This window comes from Lemur catta, chromosome 7, assembly GCF_020740605.2.
Source record: "Lemur catta isolate mLemCat1 chromosome 7, mLemCat1.pri, whole genome shotgun sequence".
Taxonomy (NCBI): domain Eukaryota; kingdom Metazoa; phylum Chordata; class Mammalia; order Primates; family Lemuridae; genus Lemur; species Lemur catta.
Window position 1 is genome coordinate 63,452,583 of NC_059134.1, and position 22,236 is coordinate 63,474,818.

Genomic DNA, 22,236 nt, shown 5'->3' on the forward strand with positions numbered 1-22,236 from the left:
TGAACATTCTGCATACCATCTTGGAATTGCTCCGTTTTGTCCCCATACTGCCTCCTACAACTCACTGTATGTCTGTACTAGTTTTCCCAGACTGCCATAACAAAATGCCAAAGAATGGGTGGCTTAAACCACAGAATCTTATTTCTCACAGGTCTGGAGGCCAGAAGTCCAAGATCAAGGTGTTGGCAGGTTTAGTTTCTTCTGAGGCACCTCTCCTTGGCTAGCAGATGGCCATCTTCTCACCACATCCTCGTATGATCTTTACTCTGAGTATCTTCATACCTGGGGGTCTCTCTGTATGTCCAAATTTCCTCATTTTATAGGGACACCAGGACTGGTTTGGATTTAAGTCCACTCTAATTACCTTATTTTAACTTAATTGCCTCTTTAAAGATCCTGCTCCAAAAACAACTACATTCTGAGGTTAGAGGGGTTAGAACTCCAACATATGAACATATGAGTTTTGGGGTACAACATTTCATCCTGTCACAGTGCTACATTTCCTCTCTTCCTCCTTCCATACCACTGCCTCTCCACCAGAGCACCAAAGCCCAGATCAGCCTCCCCCTCAAATTTCCAAGATTCAGGCTTCAACATGTCACGGGGGTTATTCTGCCTGGGATGGGGGTGAGGAGGTGGTAGGAAGGCTTGAAGGACTAGTAAGAGTTCACGAGTTACAAAAGGGAGAAACATTCTAGGCTGAGGCACCTGCATAAGCAAAGACACCCTATGTTAGGTTTCATGGGGAGTCTGGGGACAGTTAGATGTGGCTCTTGTGGAGGATGAATGTGGTGGATGCTAATAGGCAAAGCAAGAAAGGTTGGCTAAGGTCATATTGTAAAAAGCTCTCATTTTGGCATAAACTCAGCAAATGCTTTATCTAAAGAGAGGAAGATAGGGAAATAGAAGCTGTTCCAATCACTCATGCAGGAAAAAATGCAATTAACTTGCAAAGGGTTGGAAGATTTGAGGACGACTTGAAGCAAATAGCTATCAGGAAGTGGTGGGAGGAAAGTGTGGTGAATGAAAGATAAAGGGGAAGAGCAGAGGGTGGGGGAGAAGAGAAGAGAAAAGAGGAGGAGACATCCTGTTGATACCTAAATGATGAATTCTAGCATCCCAGGTGGGATTCTGTTGAGTTGGGCTCTGCCTCCTCATAGACTTTCCTGGAGTTGACCAGTACCTCCCGGCAAAGTAGAGGGTACTGGGAGCAGAGAAGGCTCTAGAAGGCAGGGGTTCTGTTAGTGTGGATGCACAGTAGTAAAAGGAGCCACCCGTGATGAAGGTGGCAAGGATTTCCAAAGAGCACTGGGGATATCTGGATGGAATCAGGGGGCTAGTTGGGCTGAGCACTGACACGTCCAGTCTGACTGGTCATTTAGGGAAAACAGTCAGCTCAGGCCTGAGCTGGCAGATCTAGGACCAGTGACTTGGATCCAGCCTCACAGAGGAAATAGTGGTGGATATCAAAGAGCTTAAGTTTCCCCTCTCAGGATGCTGGGGCAGGAAAGCAGAAGGAGCAGACACTGGCAAAGGAGAAAAGAGAGGTCACTGTGCTTGGCCACTGTCCTCACTGGTGAGCTCATAGCAGTGGTCAAGGCCAGAGGTTAAATGTAAGGAAGAGCAAACTGAATGATTTATCCCAACTGCAGGCTCAGGGGCAGGAAGCCATCATTTTCACCCTTACCAGCACAGCACCCACTGAAGGACTGGTCTGAATAAGGGTAGCCAAACTGGCCCCTGCGTGCCAGTCAAAGCTGGAACCATCTGCAAAGTGAATGTGGTTTTTCTTTACGAAACCTCTGGTCACAAGAACATGATGCCCCACGGCTCATCAATCCTAATGGGTTATGGGTTCCAGCTGTGGGATTTGCTGCTCCTGTTTGGGACTGCAAAGAGTAAAGGTCTCCAGCTAAGACCAGGTGTGGCCAGTCAGAGCAGAGAGGCCAGGCTTGTCCCTGTGAAGAAGCTGGCGGCTGCAGAGAGTGTGGTTTGAGGCCTGAATTACCAGCAGGCAGAGGGGGTGCCTGCCAGGGATGGGCCAAGCTCCTTGGAGCCATCTCAGAGAGACAGGGGCAACAGCAACCCTGAAGCAGCCCGAGGCTTCGTGCTGCCACGGAGGCCCCCCACTGCATCCCCCTCCCCGGCCTCTCCAGCAATTCTTTAGACTTCATTAGTACCGCATGTATATTTCATTGTAAAAGAAATAATGTAAGCAGGCTATAGAAAACCAAGGAAATGATTACCTAAACACCACCACCCAAAAGTTAATTGTGAAGCATTCGGAGTTTTCCTCCACCTTTTCCATCTTAGTTCATAATCTCAAAGTTAGGGCTGAGGCACTCGTGGAAGAAAATCAACTAGAGTACCTTTACTATAAGACTCTACTCGAAAATGCCAGGCATGGAAAATTTAAGAGAGAGAATTTTTACTTGGAGAAGGAGCCTGCATCGGGCAGAACTTTTAATAAGGATTTAGGAGGAGGGGTCAGGGGAAGTTCAACTAGTTTAGGGAATAGTTCAAAGATGGGTCTCAGAAATAGGAGGAATTGTTTTTAAGGATGAGGAGCTACTGTTTGGGATTTTACCAAGGACGGTGGGGAGGCTCAGGGGCTGAGGTCATATGGAAGAGGGATAGGGAGGAATATCTACTGAGGACAAGGACATTCAAGGGCCACCAGTGGAAAATTCTCAGTCTATTAGTGTCTCTTGCAGGGACCAAATGCAAACCTAGGTCTTCTGACTCCTGGAGAGAGCTCTTTCCACATCCAAGAGTGGAAATGCCCCAACCTTCCTCACTTTGGTAAGTGATTGAGAAAGAAGGATGAGGAGTCCTGGGCTTCCCCATGGAAGGAGGGGTTGGAGATAAGTAGAGGCCTGGACAGCAAACGCAAAACTGGGAGATTTTACCACTTTGCCCTAGGGATATGATTTATCTTCTACCAGACCAGGGCCTGCAGGAGTTGAGTCCCGTAATTCTGGTCTGCAGCTACATGAAGGGAATTCTGCCACTAGTGACTGAGAAAACTCAAGGACTTCCTTACAATGAGTTTCATTTCCTGATGGCTTGGCTCTGGAAGCACCATTGTATCAATAATTTTTGTTTCTCTTAACCAAATTCTTCTCAGCTCAATCCTGAGATTTTTGAGCTGTGAACCTGGGCAGCCTGTACGTAGCCCATTATACCTTCCTGCCCAATGGGCAACGCAGCCCTGTGTACTGGCCGTTCAGCAATAGTGGTACATCAATGTCCATTTTTCCTGCTGTGCCTTTAAGAGCTGCAGGAATGCAAAGGGAGTCCAGAGGAGGGGTGGGTCTCCTAATAGGACTTCTGGGAAAAAGATCCTGGAAGTTTTTGCCAGAAACTAAACTGATATTCTGACTCTGAGAAGTTGGGAACGGTTTGGGTCAGGCCTGTGATTGGACAGCAGAATTCACTAGGGAGGAGGAAAGCAAAAGTAAAAAGGAAACAGATGGGGGAAGGGGTTGGGAAGAAGCCCTCTCTGCTTCCACCCCAATACACACGCACCCAAGCCTGGAAGCAGCAGCATGCCACCAAGAACCTGGAGAGGGTCCGTGTGTCAGGGGTGAGGGCGACAGATGTTGGACTCAGGGAACTCTCTGCCACAAGTTGGCCTACAAGGCCTCCAGGGACCAGCTAGCCAACAGCTGGACTTGATCACCAGATTGCAAACTGAGATCATGCATCGGGTGGAATAACAAGCACACTTTGCTCTCCGGCTGGGCAAGACGCTGTTTTTGGAGGATTTGCCACAGCAGTGGATAGAAAGCAGGAGACCACCACCTGGACCCTTGAATCTTCTTCTACAGCATAAGAGGTTCCAGCCCTTGGTGGTTTGCAGGACGATGGTGGCCCTTTGGCGAGCTTCTGTGTTGCTGGTTATGTTTCTTGCAGCTTCTCTGCCCCCGCCGCAGTGTGCCCAGGACCCAGCCATGGTGCATTACATCTACCAGCGCTTTCGAGTCTTGGAGGTAGGTGGCATCTGGGCACCTTGGGCAGGGAACATACCTCTCGGAAGTCACCTTATTTCACCCATGCTTCCCTATCTACTGAGATGCATTTTTCCCAGATAGTAAATGATAAACACATTGCCAAAGTGACACTTTTAAGTGCTCGTCGGCTAGCAGTTGAGAGCACCAGCTCCAGAGTTCAGTCTGTGCCCCTCCCAGACCTTGAGCACAGCTTCACCCTGTGCTCTGATCTGGCAACAGTTTTATTCATCTGTAAGATGGGGATGATAATAGAATTTACTTGTAAGGCTATTCTGAAGATTTAATCCCTAGTTTAATCATTGCCTGGCATGATGATATATATCCAAAATGTTGTTATTATTCTCTATCATTCATTTTTTTAAATATGGAAATTTTTGGTCACTTTTTTCTTCATGTTTTACTGTAGCAGGATGATAATACATTTTAGCTCTTCTTTTTGTCTTTATATGATAAACCATTACTTCACTGTAAAAAGTCATGATAGTGGTATATCGAGAAGCTAAGTCTTAGCTTCTTTTGCCAAACTGGACTTGGATTTAGAAATGAGCAGATTTCGGCAATGTTAAACTAGAGAGGAAGTATTTGGGCTATCACCTCATTAAAATGTGCAAAACCCAACCTTTTCGTAGCATGGACAGGCTCCCAGGGACAAATGTAACCCTGTTCTAGCCTTGGCCACACCCTGGCATTGACTATTTCACACTTAAAGCCTTGCTTTTGTACAAGTTAAATAGATAAATTATTTATCTTCTTTCAAAGACACTCTTACCTCTAAAAATTATTTTCTACATTTTCTTTAAAAATCTTCATGTCCAAATTATTAGTCATATAGTTACAGTCAGGGTAAAATAATTCTGCACAGCAGGCTGAATGCATTTCCCAAGTTTGTGCAGTCAACAGACTGAAGCCTGGAGGCGGTGGATGAAATATTCCCAGATATTCCCTCTGGCTGCTGCTTCACTTGTTCCCTCCCTAGACACTCCCTTTCTCTGGCTCACCTTCTTAAAAGTGCCAGAATGACATTCAGCTGTGGTCCCTCTACATTTAGCACTGACTTTCCTTGGGAGTAGGGCCAGCCAAATCCCTGCAAATTGTCCTTGGGTACCTTAAGAGTTAGTCTGCAGACAAGGAACTGCTGCGACTTTCACAGCTATGAATGTGGATTTGAAAAAGCTAGCGATGTGATCTAGAGAGGTCTCCCCACCCTAGTCCTGACCTGGAGGTGAAGCCAAGTCCCAGGTGGTGGTCACTCTCTTAGCCAGTGCAGACACTTAACAACAAAGCGATATAATTCCCTGCCTGAGGGGTGTGTGTCAGAGGGGCAGGGAAACAGAGGACAGGGATTTAGGGAATTATTTTCTCTTTCTCTCTCTCCTCCCACTTCAGAATGAACAGATTTACATATTGCTGTTTGGAGTGTAAATTTTTACATGTGTAGAGAGCATTTTGGGAAATTGTGCTAAATGATCTTTAAATATACATACTCTTTGACTCATCAGTCCCATTTCTATTCATTTATTCTTTCATTCAACAAATATTTATTGAGTACTACTAGGTGTTGGCCTTGTGTCAGGTGCTGGGGATGGAGTTTACTCATGGAAATCTATCCTAAGAAAATAACCAGATATGTACACGAAGATGTAAATGCAAATATTTGTATTTCTTAGCATTGTTTGAATGACAAAAAAAATGAAAATTACATATAAATGTACACCAAAAAGTGTCTAACAAAATAAATAACAGGATGACAATTCAAAGAAATGCTCTTTCTTATTAAAATTATGGTATAGGTATATATTAATTGGTATTGAAATATGTTCACAATGTATCAACAAGTTAAAAATGTGATAGATGTATAGGTAGTAAAATCACATTTTAAGATATATATATGTATAACTAAATGCTTGGGAAAGTTTTTAAAAATTGATACACTAAAATATCAACAGTACCTTTGAATTTAGGAATTATGGGTGATTTTAATTTTTCTCCTTATGATTATTTGTAAATCTTTTTCTATGAATGATAGCTATTTCTATTACTTGGGTAACTTAACTAACAATAATTTGGGAATTTATTTTCTGACTGAAGCAAGGGCTGGAAAAATGTACTGAAGCAACGAGGGCATACATCCAAGACTTTCAAGAGTTCTCAAAAAACATATCCGCTCTGCTGGGGAGATGTCAGACCTACACAAATGAGTACAAGAGTGCAGTAAATAACTTGGCACTGAGAGTCGAACGTGCCCAACGGGAGATTGACTACCTAGAATACCTTCGAGAATCTGATGTGTGTGTAGAATCAGAGGACAAAACACTGGCGGAAAAGCTACTTCAAGAAGCCGAAGAAGAGAAAAAGATCCGGACTCTGCTGAATGCAAGTAAGAGAACTGCATCTTTTCCTACCCCTTCTAGGGACCTGCAAACTCAGATGCAGACTCAGAGCACTTAGGAAGTCTGACCGAGCAATGAGAGTAAGAACTAGGTGTGTGCTTTTGTGTGCGTGTGCTGGGAGAGAAACCTGTGCAGGAGTAGTTGTCCAAAAGGAAATCCATTCTCAGAAAGCAGCTTTTCCTGTCACAGGGAGTACCTAAAGACCCCATCAAAGGTCAGGGCTACAGTATCAGAGGTCAGCCCAGGGAGGCCGCCACCTGATAGATCGTGGTTTGGTGGAGGTGTGTGGTTCCAGATTTTTCCAGGGAGTGTGGCAGGTTGTTGGATTCTACATCCAGTGTCCAGGGAATAGAGATCAGCTGCAAATGTGCCAAGAAACAGTCTGAAACTGGAAATGGCAACAGCCAACCCTCAGAGCTGGAAAACTGTAGCGAATTATTATTGTGTGCGCTGTCTGGGATGGTGATATCCAGGGGATTTGTCTCCAATCTTGTGATATGTCAAAATCACTTCTGGGCCATTAAGAATAATGTTCAGCAGCTCAAATTATATAAAAAGAATCAAGCAATAACCACAAATGACAAGGAAAATTTCCTGTGCATGAGTTCATTTCATTAAAGCAATGAGAGAGACGAGTGTCCCACCTCAGTCTGTATTCTGAGATGGTTTCATTGCAAATAGGAAGACTTTATAAGCTAGTTATGTCTGCCCCAAATTCAAGAAACTCTATCTGGGAAACAACACATAAATTGAGTGTCATTGTTGTGCTAAGGGTTTCACATGTCTTCTCAATGTAATCCTTATAAGAACTCCATGGTCACTGTAGGAAAAAGGGTCTTTCTAAATGAGGTGACACTTGAATTTTGAACAAAGAAGCTAGAGAGGAATGAGCAGAGGGCACTTCAAGTGAAGGCACAATACATCAAAGGCATGAGGGTGTGTAGCACCCTGGTGTGTAGATCTGCAAATGCAGCTGAGTGAAAGCTATTAATATACGTAGGGAGGGGAGTATAGGGAAAGAAGGTTGAAGAGTTCAGCAGGCCCAGGTAATGAGAGACCTTGCATGTTAGGCTAAGAGGGTTGACATTGAGTGGAGAAACCATAGAGAACCATTGAACAATTTTAAGCAGGGGCATGATATGGAGAAAGAGGGTAGGACCAGAGAGAGGAGACCAGTCAGGGAAATACCGCAGTAATCTGGGCAACAAGAGATGGTGTTGGCATTAAATGTCATGGGCCAGAAAAGAGCAGATGGATTTGAGAGCCATTGAGAGCTGGAATCCACAGGGTTTTGTGACTAATAATTAAAAATAAAAGATGCATGAGAGGGATGAGTCTCGGATGCTTCCCAGGCTTTGGGCTGAGGTCATTGAATGGCTGGTATAAAATACGTTGACAGAGAAAACTCCAGAGGAGTTTGGGAGCACTTATAATTCTGAAATCTTTTAGTTCATTTGTTTGCTCACTGCCTATTTTCTACCTCCCCATCTACAATGTCAGCTCTGTGAGAGCCTGGAGCCCTGTTTCATGTTCAATGCTGTGTCTCCAGTGCCTAGAATGGTGTTTTTGTTCAATAAATAATTGTCAGTGAATAAGTGAACAAAATGAATGAATGAATGAATGAATGGAGGGATTGTCAGCACAGGCAGAGGGGATAGTTAGGCTTTGATAGAAAATGAACACCTTATCCCTGAGTCAGAAGAAAGAGAGGAGGGTGGCTGATTTATAATATGGAGCAGTCAATCAAGTTGGTCAAGTGAGCAATACTTTTTGACCCTGACATGGCCTGCGATGAACCATCCTCTGAGAGGGAGCAGCTGGGAGTAAGCACGGGATGAAGGAAGGGAAGGGGGAAAGGTGAGAGGATGGGCCAGCAGAGGATGAACAGGGGCTGCCTACAAAACTGATGGAGGATTGGGTGTTAATGTGGCCTGAGCTAGAATGTGTATGAACTTTCACACTTTCAGACAGGACCCTAAGCCTGAGCGGTGGTGCTGGATTAGATCCCTGAGCTGCTCCTGGTCCCTGGACACTCTTGGCACTTTAAGCTCAAGATTACCCCTTTCCACTCCAGCTAGAGCTCAGCAGAGGTCCTGAGACTGGACTTGATGAGTTTTCAACCCTCATCCTCTGCTCCATCCTTCAGACCCTGAACACCTGAAATAGGCCCTCTCCAAGTTCTGTGGTCCATGCCTGTTGTTTCTAGAGCTCTCATTTGATGCTTTGTTGGCTTGTGAGTCAGCCAGCACTTATTGCCCCCACTACTGGGTGGGCCCTGTGCTGTATGGTAGGGATGGAGGGGTGAGCAGGACCTGTCTGCATCCACTAGAGCTCTCTTGTCTCCCTCAGTCTGCCTGCTGTCACGTAGACCTTCCCACAACACAAAGTGGATCATACTACTCCTCTGCGTAGAATTTTTTTTTTTTTTTTTGCCATTTGCCATCAGTTATCAACAACAAAAAATCCTTTCAAGTCTCCCAGCTTCTTTGTGTAGGAAAAGCCCTTAGGCCCTTTCTAAAGTGGTCCAAGCTGATCTCCAGCTCCTTCTCCCATGACTTACCCACATGTAGTTGCAATTTAAATATATATATATATACACACATACATTTCTTTCTACTAACCCTTTATGACCCAAAATGCTGTGAATTCTCTGTGCAGACCTCTGGGGTTAGGGACAGGGGCCCGCCAGGCAGATAGGCCCCTAGCGCTCCTGGAGCACCTCACTCAGTCCTCCAAGGGAGCATCTCACATACTCAACCACATGTGTTTGTGTGTATCTGACTCCTCAACCAGGCCACAGACATATTGACATCTTCATTTCTGTCTTCCCAGAGTCTAGGTCAGGCCCTGCCGTGGAGGAGACCATAGAAACTACTTACAGAAGAAATACTGATAGCAGAGGCCACATAGAGCTTAGCTTTGGGAAAGACAAACTTGTAAACAGTCACAACTGTGTGATTCATGCTCACATGACCTATTATTTTCAGAGGTTCTCTGTCCACGGGTAGACTCTGGAATGCCAGTTTATTCCCCTACTGTGCACTGTTTTGTATTTTACATGTTGTTCCCCCTGTTTGTTTGTTTTTTGCCATTTCTGTTAGTAACTATGCCTATATCAGTTCTCTAATGCTGTACAACAAATGACAACAGATTTGGCAGCTTACAGCAATGCACCTTTTTTTATCTCAGAGTTTCTTTGGTCGGGAGTCCATGCACAGCTAAGCTCGGTCCTCTGATTGTAGTTGCAGGACTGAAGCCCTCAGCTTCCAGAGGCCTCCCTGTCTGTAGGTATTTACAACATGGCTGTTGCTCCTTCAGTGCCAGGAGGGGAGTGCTTTTCTTCAGGAAGCACCTAAGCACTTCTTTTAAGGGTTTTTACCAGATTAAGTCTTCTACCCATAATAATCTTCCTTTTGATTAACTCAAAATCAACTTGTTCATGTTTGCAGCCTTATTTATATCTGCAAAATCCCTTCACCTCTGTCTTATGCTGTAACACCATCTGAGTGCCATCCTGTCCTATGCACAGGTCATGCCCACACCTTCCCAAGGGAGGGGAATTGCATAGGGCATGCTCACCTGGGGGTGGAAATCATGGGGCTCTGCCTACCATGATGCCTTAGTCTGCTAAGCCCAGCTGGTGCTGCTAATTACCTGCACCTGCCTTCTTTCTGGAAGACTCTGATCTTCCTATTTTCTAACCTTGGGCTATAGGGACTGTGCCAGTTACACAACTTCCACTAAAATCCTAACAACTCAAGTCAGCACCCTTGTGTGGGCAAAGACTTTGGGATTAAAGGCTAGGGAGGTGTTGCCAGAGGTCAGAGCACAGGGTTTCATTCATACATACACACTTAAGAGAGTTTGTTTGGAAAACCTCTAGGAATATTATTTGGGCAACTACTAAGGGCCAGGTACTGGGGATAATAAGTAAGATAGAGTGGCTCTGTAATTAAGCCACACCCTATAGAGCTGTTCTCACGTCTTCAGCCTTTATTTAGAGATGATCCCAAAATGATGTCCACATGAGGGCCTCAACCCCAGCAATCTTTGAGGGTTAGGCCAAAATCTTAGAATCTTAACTCTCTTTCTCCTTCTCTCCTCCCCTCCCTCTTCCTTTTTCTCTTTTACACACATAATGCAATTTAGAATGCAAGTGAAGGAAAGTTGCTTGAATACACTCTAACTTATATTTAAAAATTATTCAAAGTCCTTGTGTTATTATAACTGTTATTATTACTAAAATAAAATTTTGCATTGCACTTGACAGTTTAGGGAAAAGCACAGTTGCCTCAGACATCCAGATTGAGAATTTATCCAACTGACAAGCTTGGGAAGATTCCATGGGCTGCATTCTTGTGTGGATAAGAGTATTAACCTCTTTTTAACTTGTAAATAGCTTGTGAAGTACAAATCTCAAGGCAGTCAAAACAAGCCATTATGGCAGATTTTATTTCCTGTTGCAATCCGGCTCCTCTCATTGCAAGGGTGCACTCAAGTTACCTCAAATAACCTTCACCCTGCTGAATTAAATAACTCATATATTGTGTTAGATCATGTCTCAAAGAAGAATGTCTGTTGCTACATATTTAAATGTGTCTGGGGCCGGGAACGGTGGCTCATGCCTGTAATTCTAGCACTCTGGGAGGCTGAGGCAGGAGGATTGCTGGAGCTCAGGAATTCAGGACCAACCTGAGCAAAAGCAAGACCCCATCTCTACTAAAAATAGAAAAATTAGCCAGGCATCGTGGTGCGCACCTGTAGTCCCAGGTACTCTGGAGGCTGAGGCAGAAGGATCACTTGAGCCCAGGAGTTTGAGGTTGCTGTGAGCTAGGCTGACACCATGGCACTCTACTCAGGGCAACAGAGTGAGACTCCATCTCAAAAAACAAACAAACAAAAAAAAATTAAATACGTCTGGGATCCATTCAGGTAGTATAAATGTGCATGCCCCATATTCAAAGCCATTCAAGACAAAATAATAAAAAACAAAACAAATACACAAATTGAAAATCCACTATAAATCAAATAAAACATATCTGTGAGCCAAGTTCCAAGGCCCATTAGTTTGTGATGAGTGGAACAAAATATTAAGAGAAAAATAAGTAATTTGCAACAGATATATTTACCACAAAGGAGAGGATTAGCGATATACATGCAGGTATAAGTACAGGAGAGCACGAGGGTTTGTGTGTGTGTGCATGGGTGTGCTCACATGCACCCCGAGTTGCTACATTCATGGGGCCAGCAACATTGGAGATGTGTGTACAGTACAGCTTATCCTGTGATTTCTCCTGTAGAGTCCATGCCCATGGGTCATTACGTGGTCTAAAAAGGCCTATGTACACAGCACTTCTTTTGTTTATCCATCTGAAAGGCCGATGGTCTATGAAGATACCTCCAGTCCCATCACTGCAGATACTAACAGAAGGTTAGCTTGTGGCTCCAGGTGCTATGAACAACCATTCATTCTCTCTATAACTCATTCATTTATTCAACAAATGTCTGACTGAATTCTAGAAATAGGTTGGCATTTTGCCAGGCATCAGAGATGGAACATTGGATAGGATAACATCCCTGTCCTCAAAAAGCTTACAGCCGAGTGGAGAAGCCATCTAGACAAACCCAGGATGACAGCCTGGAGCGATGACCGCACAGATGGAGGGATGCCCAGGGTGTCCAGAAGCACAAAGGACAAGTATTCAGTAGACAGGGTCAGGGTTGCCATGGAGAAGGGGGGAACCTGGAATCTGGAAAGTAACCCTCAAGCTGAGGTTTAATTATGGAAAAGAGCTAATTAAATGGAGAATAATGGGCATTTCAAGCAAATGGAATAGTATGTGGCATGACAAAGGCATAATGGGCTCAGTGTGTTTGTGGAGCAAGGTGTTCAATAGAGCTCAGGTGAAGGAAGAAGTTGTGGAAAGGAGATGAAAGAACCAGACAAGAGCTAAGCTCCTTTGTGCTAAACTGACTCACACTTGCAAGCTGTGGGGAATGAGAACAACGTGAATAATGGCAGTTACTCTTTGCTACATGCTTGTTATGTACTAGGTAATCTTGAAGCATTTTACATATCTTATGGGACTATATCATGCAATGCTCCCAACAACCCTATGAGATAGGAATTCTACTTATACCCCATTTTATAGATGAGGAAGCCAAGACACTGACAGGATGAGCAGTTGTCCAAGGTCACACAGCTAATAGATGGCAGAGCTGAGATCCAAGCCAAGGCAGTCTGGTTCCTCCTGCACACACTAACTTTTAACATTGGTCAGCTTCTTCTTCTGTCACTGTTGCCTATCCCCATCTGCCTCTGAGCCGTCCATCTGACCTGCTGTTCTGAAAACACAAAATATACTTTGTGCATGCCTGCGTCATTCATGCCATGTTCCCCAAGTCCAGCAATGTTTTCTGACCCTAAGAAGTAGTTTATTAGAAACTATTTGCCCGAGACTGCATTCAGCCCTTTTGTCTGTTGTCTCGTCCAATGTCCATGACAACTCTGCTAGGTCAATACTATTACGACTTCTTTTCAGAGGAAGAATGTGTGGCTCAGAGAGTTCCTGCTCCCACATTCCTGCTACATCCAGAAGTATACGTCACCCTAGACACACTAGATCCATCTCTGCCTCCCTGTCTGTTCACAATCCCTCACCTGACTTTGTGGCAGTTATCTGTTACCACAGTAATGCTTCGTAACCACTCTGAAACTTAATGGGTTCAAACAGTAAGCATTTATTATTTCTCAGGAGTCTACAGGGTGGCTGGGCAGGCTCGCTTGTGCACCTGCAGTCAGTGGCGCGTTGCCTAGGGACGGCTGGGTGAGGATGGCGTCAGCTGGGACAACTGAGCTCTCCTCTGCACGGTCTCTGATCCTGCAGGAGGTTAACCTGGGCTCGTCCTCATGATGGAGGCAGATATCTAAGACAGGGGGCAGAAGCACACAGGGCTCCTAGGGGCTTTGCCTGGTCACTTTTACAATATCCTTTTGGCCAAAGCAAGTTCCAAGTCTAGCTCTGGAGCCCACCTCTCCATTATGACCTCTAGTTAGAGGTCAAAAGTCTATATGAATGCAAATGTCTATATGAAAGCAGTGAACTGGGCATTGGTGTGATTGATGGTTTTGAGGAGGCATCACCAAAGGACCAGAGAGAAGGCTGCTGCAAAGATCAGGTTCAGGCAAGTGGACCCTAGACCATCACACTTAAAGAAAGAATGAAAAGAATAGAAGTTTGGAGAGTAAGTAGTAAGAGTTTGAATAGTGGGGGAGATATATATTGTGTCCCAGGCACTGAGGATAAAAGACGTATAAAACACAGTTTCTGTCTAAAGTGCTTGCAAGGAAACAAAATGAATAAGCAATTCCAAGTCCGGGTGATAACTGCCCTGGAAGGGACTGCATGGGAAGCTTTGGGCACATAAGAAGGAGCAACTGACTGCTCTGCAGAAGCACAGGATTTTGTTTTGAAGGATGAGTAGGTGCACCCCAATTTAGCAATGATGAGCTAAGGGAAAGTATGGGCAAAGTCTAAAACTTGTGCAAGGCCATGGCAAGCTTGGTGACTAGCGACCAGTCTAGTGCAGTGGGGAAGTGAGTGATAAGAAAGGAAGTTGATTAAGAACTTTGTATGCTTCACTGAGACATAGGAACTTACTCTATGGGCAAACGGCATAAAATAGCCTTAATTTTTAGAATAAGTCCACTCTGACAATTTTATTGTAATAGTGTGAAATTTTATAATTGGCTACTAGTCTGAGAGCTGTCATCCTTGTCATCACACTGCCCAATGTCCTACTTATCACTTGGTAGGTATTTGCAAATGTTTATTAACATGAATACAATCCAGGTGGTTGAAAAAGTCAAGTTTTACAATAGTATTTCAAGAATCAGTCAAAATACTCATGGTTTGAGGAGAATTCTCTTCTCTTCGATGAATTCATCACTTTTCCCAAGCAAACCTGCTTTTTCTTCCCTTGCTATCTCAGGCATCCTGTACCCCATCCTTGGGTCAGTCTAGTTTGGTATCACCTGGCTCTCTCAATCTAATGTTACTGATATCTGACCTCTCTTTTTCTAACTATCCATTCCTGTCACTATCTGGATACATTTCATCTGGTTTGCACTTAGAAACTCATTACTGTTTCCCTCTGTCCCTCCCCACCCCCAAACCGTTCTCCACCAGCAGCCAGACCAATGTTTCTGACATGTAACTCAGATTGAGTTGCTCCCCTATAGAGGGGACAAGTCTCACCAGATCTGGAGAGTGTTGCTATTAAATAAGAGGAAAAGTATTTAAATTGCTCAAATAAGTGACACTTGTATATGAATTTACTGCGAGGCCTTGGGTCAAATTCTATCCTAATTGCTTGTCTGCAATTCTGCCTGAGGGAGAAACCACAGATTTTCATTCTCTGGTTTGCCAGTGGAACCTTGCATGGCATTGTTTCTGTTAAATAATTTGCATCTTGGCTGGACTCAGAGGTTTTAAATTTATTTCCCATCCTTCCTCGACCTTTTTATCCTGATAGTTATCTCTTCTCAAGAGAAGCACAGCAGGGAGTTTTAACTTGTCCTTTTACTTGAACACTAAATATATTTTCCCCTAATTCCAAAAGAAGAGAAATTTTAACACTTAGAGAATGTCAGCCCTGAATAAAGTATAAAAGGCATCCAGCCTAAACCCTTTGTGTTACCGCTGGGATTGCTAAAGTTGGGTTGACACAGGGGCTTGTAAGGGGACACATAGAGAGCCAGAGCCCCTCAGATCCCTGACTCTCAGACCCGGGCTTCATCTACAAAGGAAGAAACAGGAGAAGCAAAAGAGACGTGGGGAAAATTCTGTGTTTCATTTTCCCCAGAACTGTGTTTCCCTGATCAAAACCATATATCAACCCACTCTTTTGTTATTTCCCCAAGGGTTCTGTGTCAGAAAGGAGTAGAAGGAGAAAGAAGAATGTTTGTGTTAGTTTCTGCTGTATTTTAAACGAACAGTTTCTAATGGGTGAGACCTTAATGTGCCTTGTTCTTAGGCATAGTCCCTTGGTAGCTGGCTGCAACCCTGCTGGCTTCCTCCAGGCAAGAGGGATGGGCAGGTTGGGGGCTTCTTAGTCTAGGCCCATATTCCATAATTGGGTCCCGGGGAGCTCATGGCCCTCACCCACCCCTCCCCAGGCACACACAGAGGCACCTGCTCTCCATTCCTTCCCACCACAAGCCTACACGACCACCACCATGGGCCTGGGGCTGGCTGGGCCAGCCTCCCAGCTCAGACTGAGCTCAGAGGATGCCATCTCTACCACTTCATAGCTGTGTGACCTTTCCAAATAACTTATCCATGCCTTAATTTTTTCTCATTTGGAAAATGGGATTAAAATATCTACCACTTAAATTTATTGTAAGAATTACATGAGTTTCACATGTTTAACATTTATCAAAACATCACATTGGTACCCCATCAATATATATAATTATTATGTGTCAATTAAAAATAAAATTAAAAAAAATTTAACAAAAAGAGCAGGGCATGGTGGCTTGTGCCTATGGTCCCAGCTACTCGGGAGGCTGAGTCAGGAGGATCCCTTGAGCCCAGGAGTTCGAGGATATAGTGTGTGGTGATTGTGCTGTGAACAGCCACTGTACTGCAGCCTGAGCCACGTGGGAGACCCTGTCATTATATGAGTTAATGTAAATAAAGTGCCTAGCATAGTACCAAGCATATTATATGTCAGATATTTATTAACTTCTTTAGCCTTTGTGATTGTTCCTTAATAGGAAACAGCTTCTGGGCATTTCTAATAGCCCATGGATGTCCCCCCTCCATCCCATAAAAGTCCTGTATGGTCATGTACAGGATTAAACCTTCACTCCCGCATCCTCTGGGATCAGCTTAGAATCTGGGAAAGGCAGAGGCTTCACGTGAGACAGGTTCAGCTTGTGAAAATGAAAAAAGGGTCTCTTGGGCTTAGGCAGAGATGGGGCCCTGGTAACCAGGGCAGCTCATTCCCCCTCTTCCACGTCACAGGCTGTGGGCCCAGAACTCAATGTGGCAGGGCTCATTCTGTCAGCTACTCCTGCCATGCATGCATTTCCCAGCTGGCCCAGGCTTCTCCACCTTCCCCGGGGCTCTGGCTCCCTGTAACCCAGGCCAACCTGGACAGTGTCAACCCAGAGGTCGCAAGAAGACAACCCCCCAGGCTGGCGAAGCATGCGAGCAGGGGGACACGTGGGCAGGGGATGGCTAAGAGACTTCTGCAGCTTGTCCCGACTCTGGCTCTGGCCACAGCAAGACAAGGCCTCTGTGCCCCTGGGAGTGGCCAGTGAGGACATGACCCCTGAAGGGACTGACTTCTGGGACACGGCTCTTCCCAGCTACAATTGCTCCCCACCTCTGCTTCTGCCGTGTTCTCTTCAATGAGAACCTTGGGTCTGATTTTTTAATGAAATAATGGATTTGAAAGTATCTTAAAAGCTTAAAAGTACTTTTCAAATTATTATTTACTTAAGATGGGGCTGCAGTCAGAATTCCAGATGTGCAGTGCTATTTAGACTCTAGAAAAACATCTGCTTCAGTGAGGCTATTTTCTTCATGCAACGGATATTTACTGAACCCCCAAGGTACTGTCAAGCATTAGGGTGCAACACTACCCAGGAAGACAAGGGAGTAGAGTCTAGGGGTCTAGGAGTGGGAGAGATGGACAAAGAGCTAGTAAATGTACAGATAAGAGTGTGATAAGTGATCTCAAAGAAATAAGAAAGGTGTTATGGTAGATAATTTTAGGGTAGACATATTTCAATAGAGTAGTCACAGGAAGCCTCTTCAGGAGATGAAACTGAAAGTGAGAATTGAAAGCCAAGGAGGAGCCAGCTGTGGGAAGGTCAAGAAAAAGAGCACTCCAGACAGAAGACTACAAGTGCAAGGGCCCTGGGGCAGAGACAAACCTGGCATGTGCGCAGGATATGAAGAAAGACAGTGTGATCTCAACACAGTGAGCAAGGGGAGGAGGGTACAGGATAAAGTCCAAGGACAGGCAGGGGCCATATTATGTGGGTCCTGTAGGCCAGGGTAAGGAGTTAGGATTCTATTCCAAGCATGATAGAAGAAAGGGTTTAGCCAGACCAGTCACATAATTTATGTTTTTAAATGGATCACTCTGGTGCTGCATTGTGGAGAACATACTATAGGTAAGCAAGGGTAAAATGAGGAGACAAATTAGAGACTGTTGTAGTGGTCTAGGCAGGAGACGATGTTTGATGATTACAGGGGAAGAGGAGATGGCTGGTAGAAAGTAAGATGTATATTTGAGCATCCTAACTTAGAGGTAAGTTTACTATCAGGACTTGCTGATGGTGGGTGATGGAAGAAAGAAATCAAGGTAGGTAAGAAACTTGGTTGATAGCTCTTGCCTGAGATGGGAAAAGTAGGGAGGAAGAGGGTTTGAGGGTTAAAGTAAGAGTTCTGCTTGGGCAGGTTAGGTTTGAAGATATCTGAGTGTGGATGTTGAGTAGGCAGCTGGATAAATGGGTTTGGGGCCAAGTATATATCCAGATAGGGCTGAGGATACAGGCTATAAATCATTATTTAGAATTTCCATGGAATTCAGAGCCATGAGACAGGATGACTTAGAAAGTGATTGTAGGTAGAGAAAAAAAGAGGCCTGAGGACAGAGTATGTAAAAGCAGAAGATGAGAAGGAACCAACAATGGATGCCAAGAAAACAAATCCAGAAAGATGGGAGGATAAACACAAGGAGAGGTGTCCTAGAATCAAGAGAAGAGTTTCAAGGGCAGGTAGTGATCAAATAATCAAATTCTGCTGCAAGGTTGATAGAATGAAGACAGAACTGACCCTTGATTTGGCAACAGGGAGGTTGCTGGAGACCTTGACAGGAACTAAAGTAATTTTGTTAACTGTCTAGAATGCTCTTCCCACTCCTCTCTGGGTGTTCAACTCCATTCATCCTTCAATGTCCAATTCAAATGCAGATTCTTTCCTGCCTCAAATGACATCTGATTTCTCCGTCCTTTTGTAGAAAATTCCACTTTAAGCCCTGCCTAATAAGAAAGAACCATACCCAATTTATGATTGTATCCCCAGTTCATAACACCTAGCTCAGTATCTCACCTTTTGTAGGTACCCAATGTCTGCTGACTAAATGGACTCTTACATTCATGAATGGATTAAAGCTCTTATGATGTAGTAGTGATAAGGGCCAAAATCCTTCACTAGAACATGACCTTCTCAGGGTTTAGGACTGATATTATTTTTCATCCTCAATACTTAACACTGTTCCTGGGAGCACTGTAAGCTAAGTACATAGTAGATTCTCGATAACATCTTGGTAAATGGAATTGAATTAGGTGGCTTCACACTTAAGTCATTCTCGCTGTGCCAATCCCAAGTGCTCTAGAAGAGTGAACAGGGTCTCTGACCCAACAAATAGCTATTTATATCCTGAAGTGAAAAAAATGCTTGTTCTTAGACCTGGATAGTAACTCTCTTAACAGAGGCCCAGGTATTCATTTATTCTTTGATTAATTGAATCATACCATAAATAGTGATTTATCTATGTGTAATAACCATTCTAGACACTAAGGAAGAAAAATAGCAATCTGTGAGAATAAATAGGTAAGAGAATAAGCTTGGCTCCTTGCTGATATTTAAATGTCCTTTTTATTAAGAAAACGAAATACATGCCTACAATGCATTTTTGCTCTAGGATTTTCCAGAAGAAACTCTTCTTCTAAGGACCATCATTTCACAGAATTGAAAATATTCTCTACCAGTATTAGAGCTGAAAGGAAATAGGATTTACCAGGCATGCAGAGCCTTCTAGAAAGTAGACATCTCATGTTTATAAAGTAACCTCTCCTTTTTTCCCTGTTTGGCCAGGCTGTGACAACATGCTCATGGGCATAAAGTCTCTGAAAATAGTGAAGAGGATGGTAGACACACATGGCTCTTGGATGAAAGATGCTATCAGTAACTCTCCAAAGGTGTATTTCTTAAGTGGATCCAGAAACAACGTTGTTTGGGAATTTGCAAACATGCACGCATTCATGGAGGATAACACCAAGCCAGCTCCCCGGAAGCTAATCCTAACACTTTCCTGGCAGGGAACAGGCCAAGTGATCTACAAAGGTTTTCTGTTTTTTCACAACCAGGGGACTGCTAATGAGATAATCAAATATAATCTGCAGAAGAGGACTGTGGAAGACCGAATGCTGCTCCCAGGAGGGGTGGGCCGAGCACTGGTCTACCAGCACTCCCCCTCAACTTACATTGACCTAGCTGTGGACGAGCATGGGCTCTGGGCCATCCACTCAGGGCCAGGCACCTATGGCCATTTGGTTCTCACGAAAATTGAGCCAGACACGCTGGGAGTGGAGCACTCATGGGACACTCCATGCAGAAGCCAGGATGCCGAAGCCTCATTCCTGTTGTGTGGGGTTCTGTACGTGGTCTACAGTTCTGGTGGCCAGGGCCCTCACCGCATCACCTGCGTCTATGATCCGCTGGGAACTATCAGTGAAGTGGACCTGCCCAACTTGTTCTTCCCCAGGAGGCCAAGGAGTCACTCCATGATCCATTACAACCCCAGAGATAAGCAGCTCTATGCCTGGAATGAAGGAAACCAGATCATTTACAAACTCCAGACAAAGAGAAAGGTGCCTCGAGAGTGATGTATGACAGCCAGAGCACTGAGGCTTTGGCGGCTGCTCTCCAGAACACTGAGGCCACATGGCCCCTTCACCGTGTAACATCCCTCTAATCACACACAGAAAAAGGGTCTCCATGCATCCTTTCCAAGATGTCACTGCCTTAGGTATCTTCCAAGAGTTTAGATTAGAGTTTGTCATTGGGAAATTTTCAACAACGTCCATTACTCACCCAAACCTCCTGGCTCTCAAGGCCGACAGCATTCTGATCCAGCTTACTTCTGGCCCTTTCTTCTACTGCTCTCGAGCATTTACCCTAACTCTGCCCTCTTCCCCCGCAACATGTAGAGCTGTATGCCGCCCGCTAATACTCACTGGCTTTTCTCTCCTCTGGCCTTGGCTCCAGCTCTCCCCTCTTTCTCAGATGCCTATTGATATTGTCCTGTTTTTCACTGTCCAACTAAAGTACTGTTTCTTATTGAGCTTTAATCTCTATTTCCCCTAGCCCTGCCCTTCCACCAAGCTAGATGGATGTAATAATAGAGTAAAAACATTAACATTTGAATACCGGTTTCCAGTTACAAAGTGTTTGCCTGTCATTTAATTCTCATCTCAGCCTTGTGAGATATGCACAACTCTTTACCACTGGCATTCTAGAAATGAGGAGAGTTTAGGTGTCAAAGTAACACAACCACAAAGTGAAAGAGCTACAAAATACTACAAATCCCACAGTCTTTTTCCATTGCCCAAGGAAGCAACAAATATGTATGCTTGTTCACTAGTCGTTTATAGTCACTGTGTTCATCATTTCAGCCTAAATAATTGTCTGCCCCTGTAGCCAGTTTTCATGTCTGCACAAGACCTTTCCACAGGCCTTTCAAAAGCTATTTCCTTCAGAAAACCAGCCTAAGGGTGAGGACCCCACCTCTAGCCTCATCTTGTCTTACTGTCCTCTGCTTCTGTCTTCTTGCTTTACATACAATAAAAGTGACACTAAGCAAATACCCTCAGCAGGTTATATTTGCCTATATACCCTCAGCATAAAAGACTTCAGGGAATGCTGCCTGTGTTGGGTTTACTGTGAACAATTCCCAACACAATGAAGCCCTTGGTAAATATTCTGGAATCTGGACAGAAGCCAGACAGCAGGCAAGCAACTCTCTGCCACAGCAGGCGGGCTGTGTGGCACAGAGGGCAGTGTGCTTCTTAAGAGGGGCTTCACAGTGTTTCCCACGTGTTTGTCTAATTCAGCTCAGTTCAGGGTCACAAGTGCAGGCTGTTGTGCCAGTCTGTGTCATGTGCCGAGGCCTCTGTCTTTCCAGGTTGGTCACATGAGAGGGTTTGCTTTGTGTGCTTGCAGCTGTTTTCCCATCTTTGCCAAGCCCAGGATGGGATAGGCAGCACAGAGAGATTTTTTTTTTTTTTTTCCGTAGCATTTGTGTAGATCTCTGGCAAAATGGATTTACCCAGCCCATGGATACAGCATAATTACCCAATTATAATAGAATAGTACAAAGAGCCCAAATCCTTTGTGGAATGAGGCAGGTATGAATTAATAAATGTGGTGATATTACCCAGTCCATGGGGTTGGGGACATGACCTGTCTCCTGCCCCACAGGGATATAACATTACCTATATCACAGATACAAGGAATGTGTCCTGCCTCACAGAGGATGAAGTACAATTATCAATAGGAGTTGGTTCTGCTCACATAGGACCTTTGGAGGCAGAGGAGAGGTAACGGGCTGTCTGGCTTGCATCTGGGATATGCTTTGATTTGACAATTCTGCAGAGCACATCTGCCCCCAACAATTCACCCTGGTACCATAAATCCCTGCAGCTAGAATCACTCTTTTAGGTCAAGACATTTCCCCAGGAATCCCCTGTTTATGTGCCACTTTGCTTCCTGGGAGCCAGGGCAGGACAGTATGCAGAGCAGGCCTGGGAACACCTCCTTGGGCTTCTTTCAGGTGAAACTTTTCAGCTGTGGGGTCTTGCTGGATTTAAGTGAAGACTGACATCTCCATGACCTACATCAATGGTTCTTAAATTGTGCTGCACCTAAGAATCACCTGGGGAGTCTTAGGAGTCCTAATGCCCAGGCCATACCCCTAAACCATTAAATCAGACCCTCTGGTGGTGGGACCCAGACATCAGCACTTTTTAAGAC

General features: G+C 44.5%; 1 protein-coding gene across 1 annotated transcript; it reads left to right on the forward strand.

Moving 5' to 3' along the window:
- Nucleotides 1–3,451: 3,451 nt before the first annotated feature.
- On the forward strand, nt 3,452–20,631 carry OLFML1 (olfactomedin like 1). Its single transcript, XM_045556510.1, has 3 exons — nt 3,452–3,992; nt 6,102–6,390; nt 19,300–20,631. The coding sequence occupies exons 1-3, from the start codon at nt 3,867–3,869 to the stop codon at nt 20,088–20,090; spliced, it is 1,206 nt and encodes a 401-aa protein (XP_045412466.1). The 5' UTR covers nt 3,452–3,866; the 3' UTR covers nt 20,091–20,631.
- Nucleotides 20,632–22,236: the final 1,605 nt, after the last annotated feature.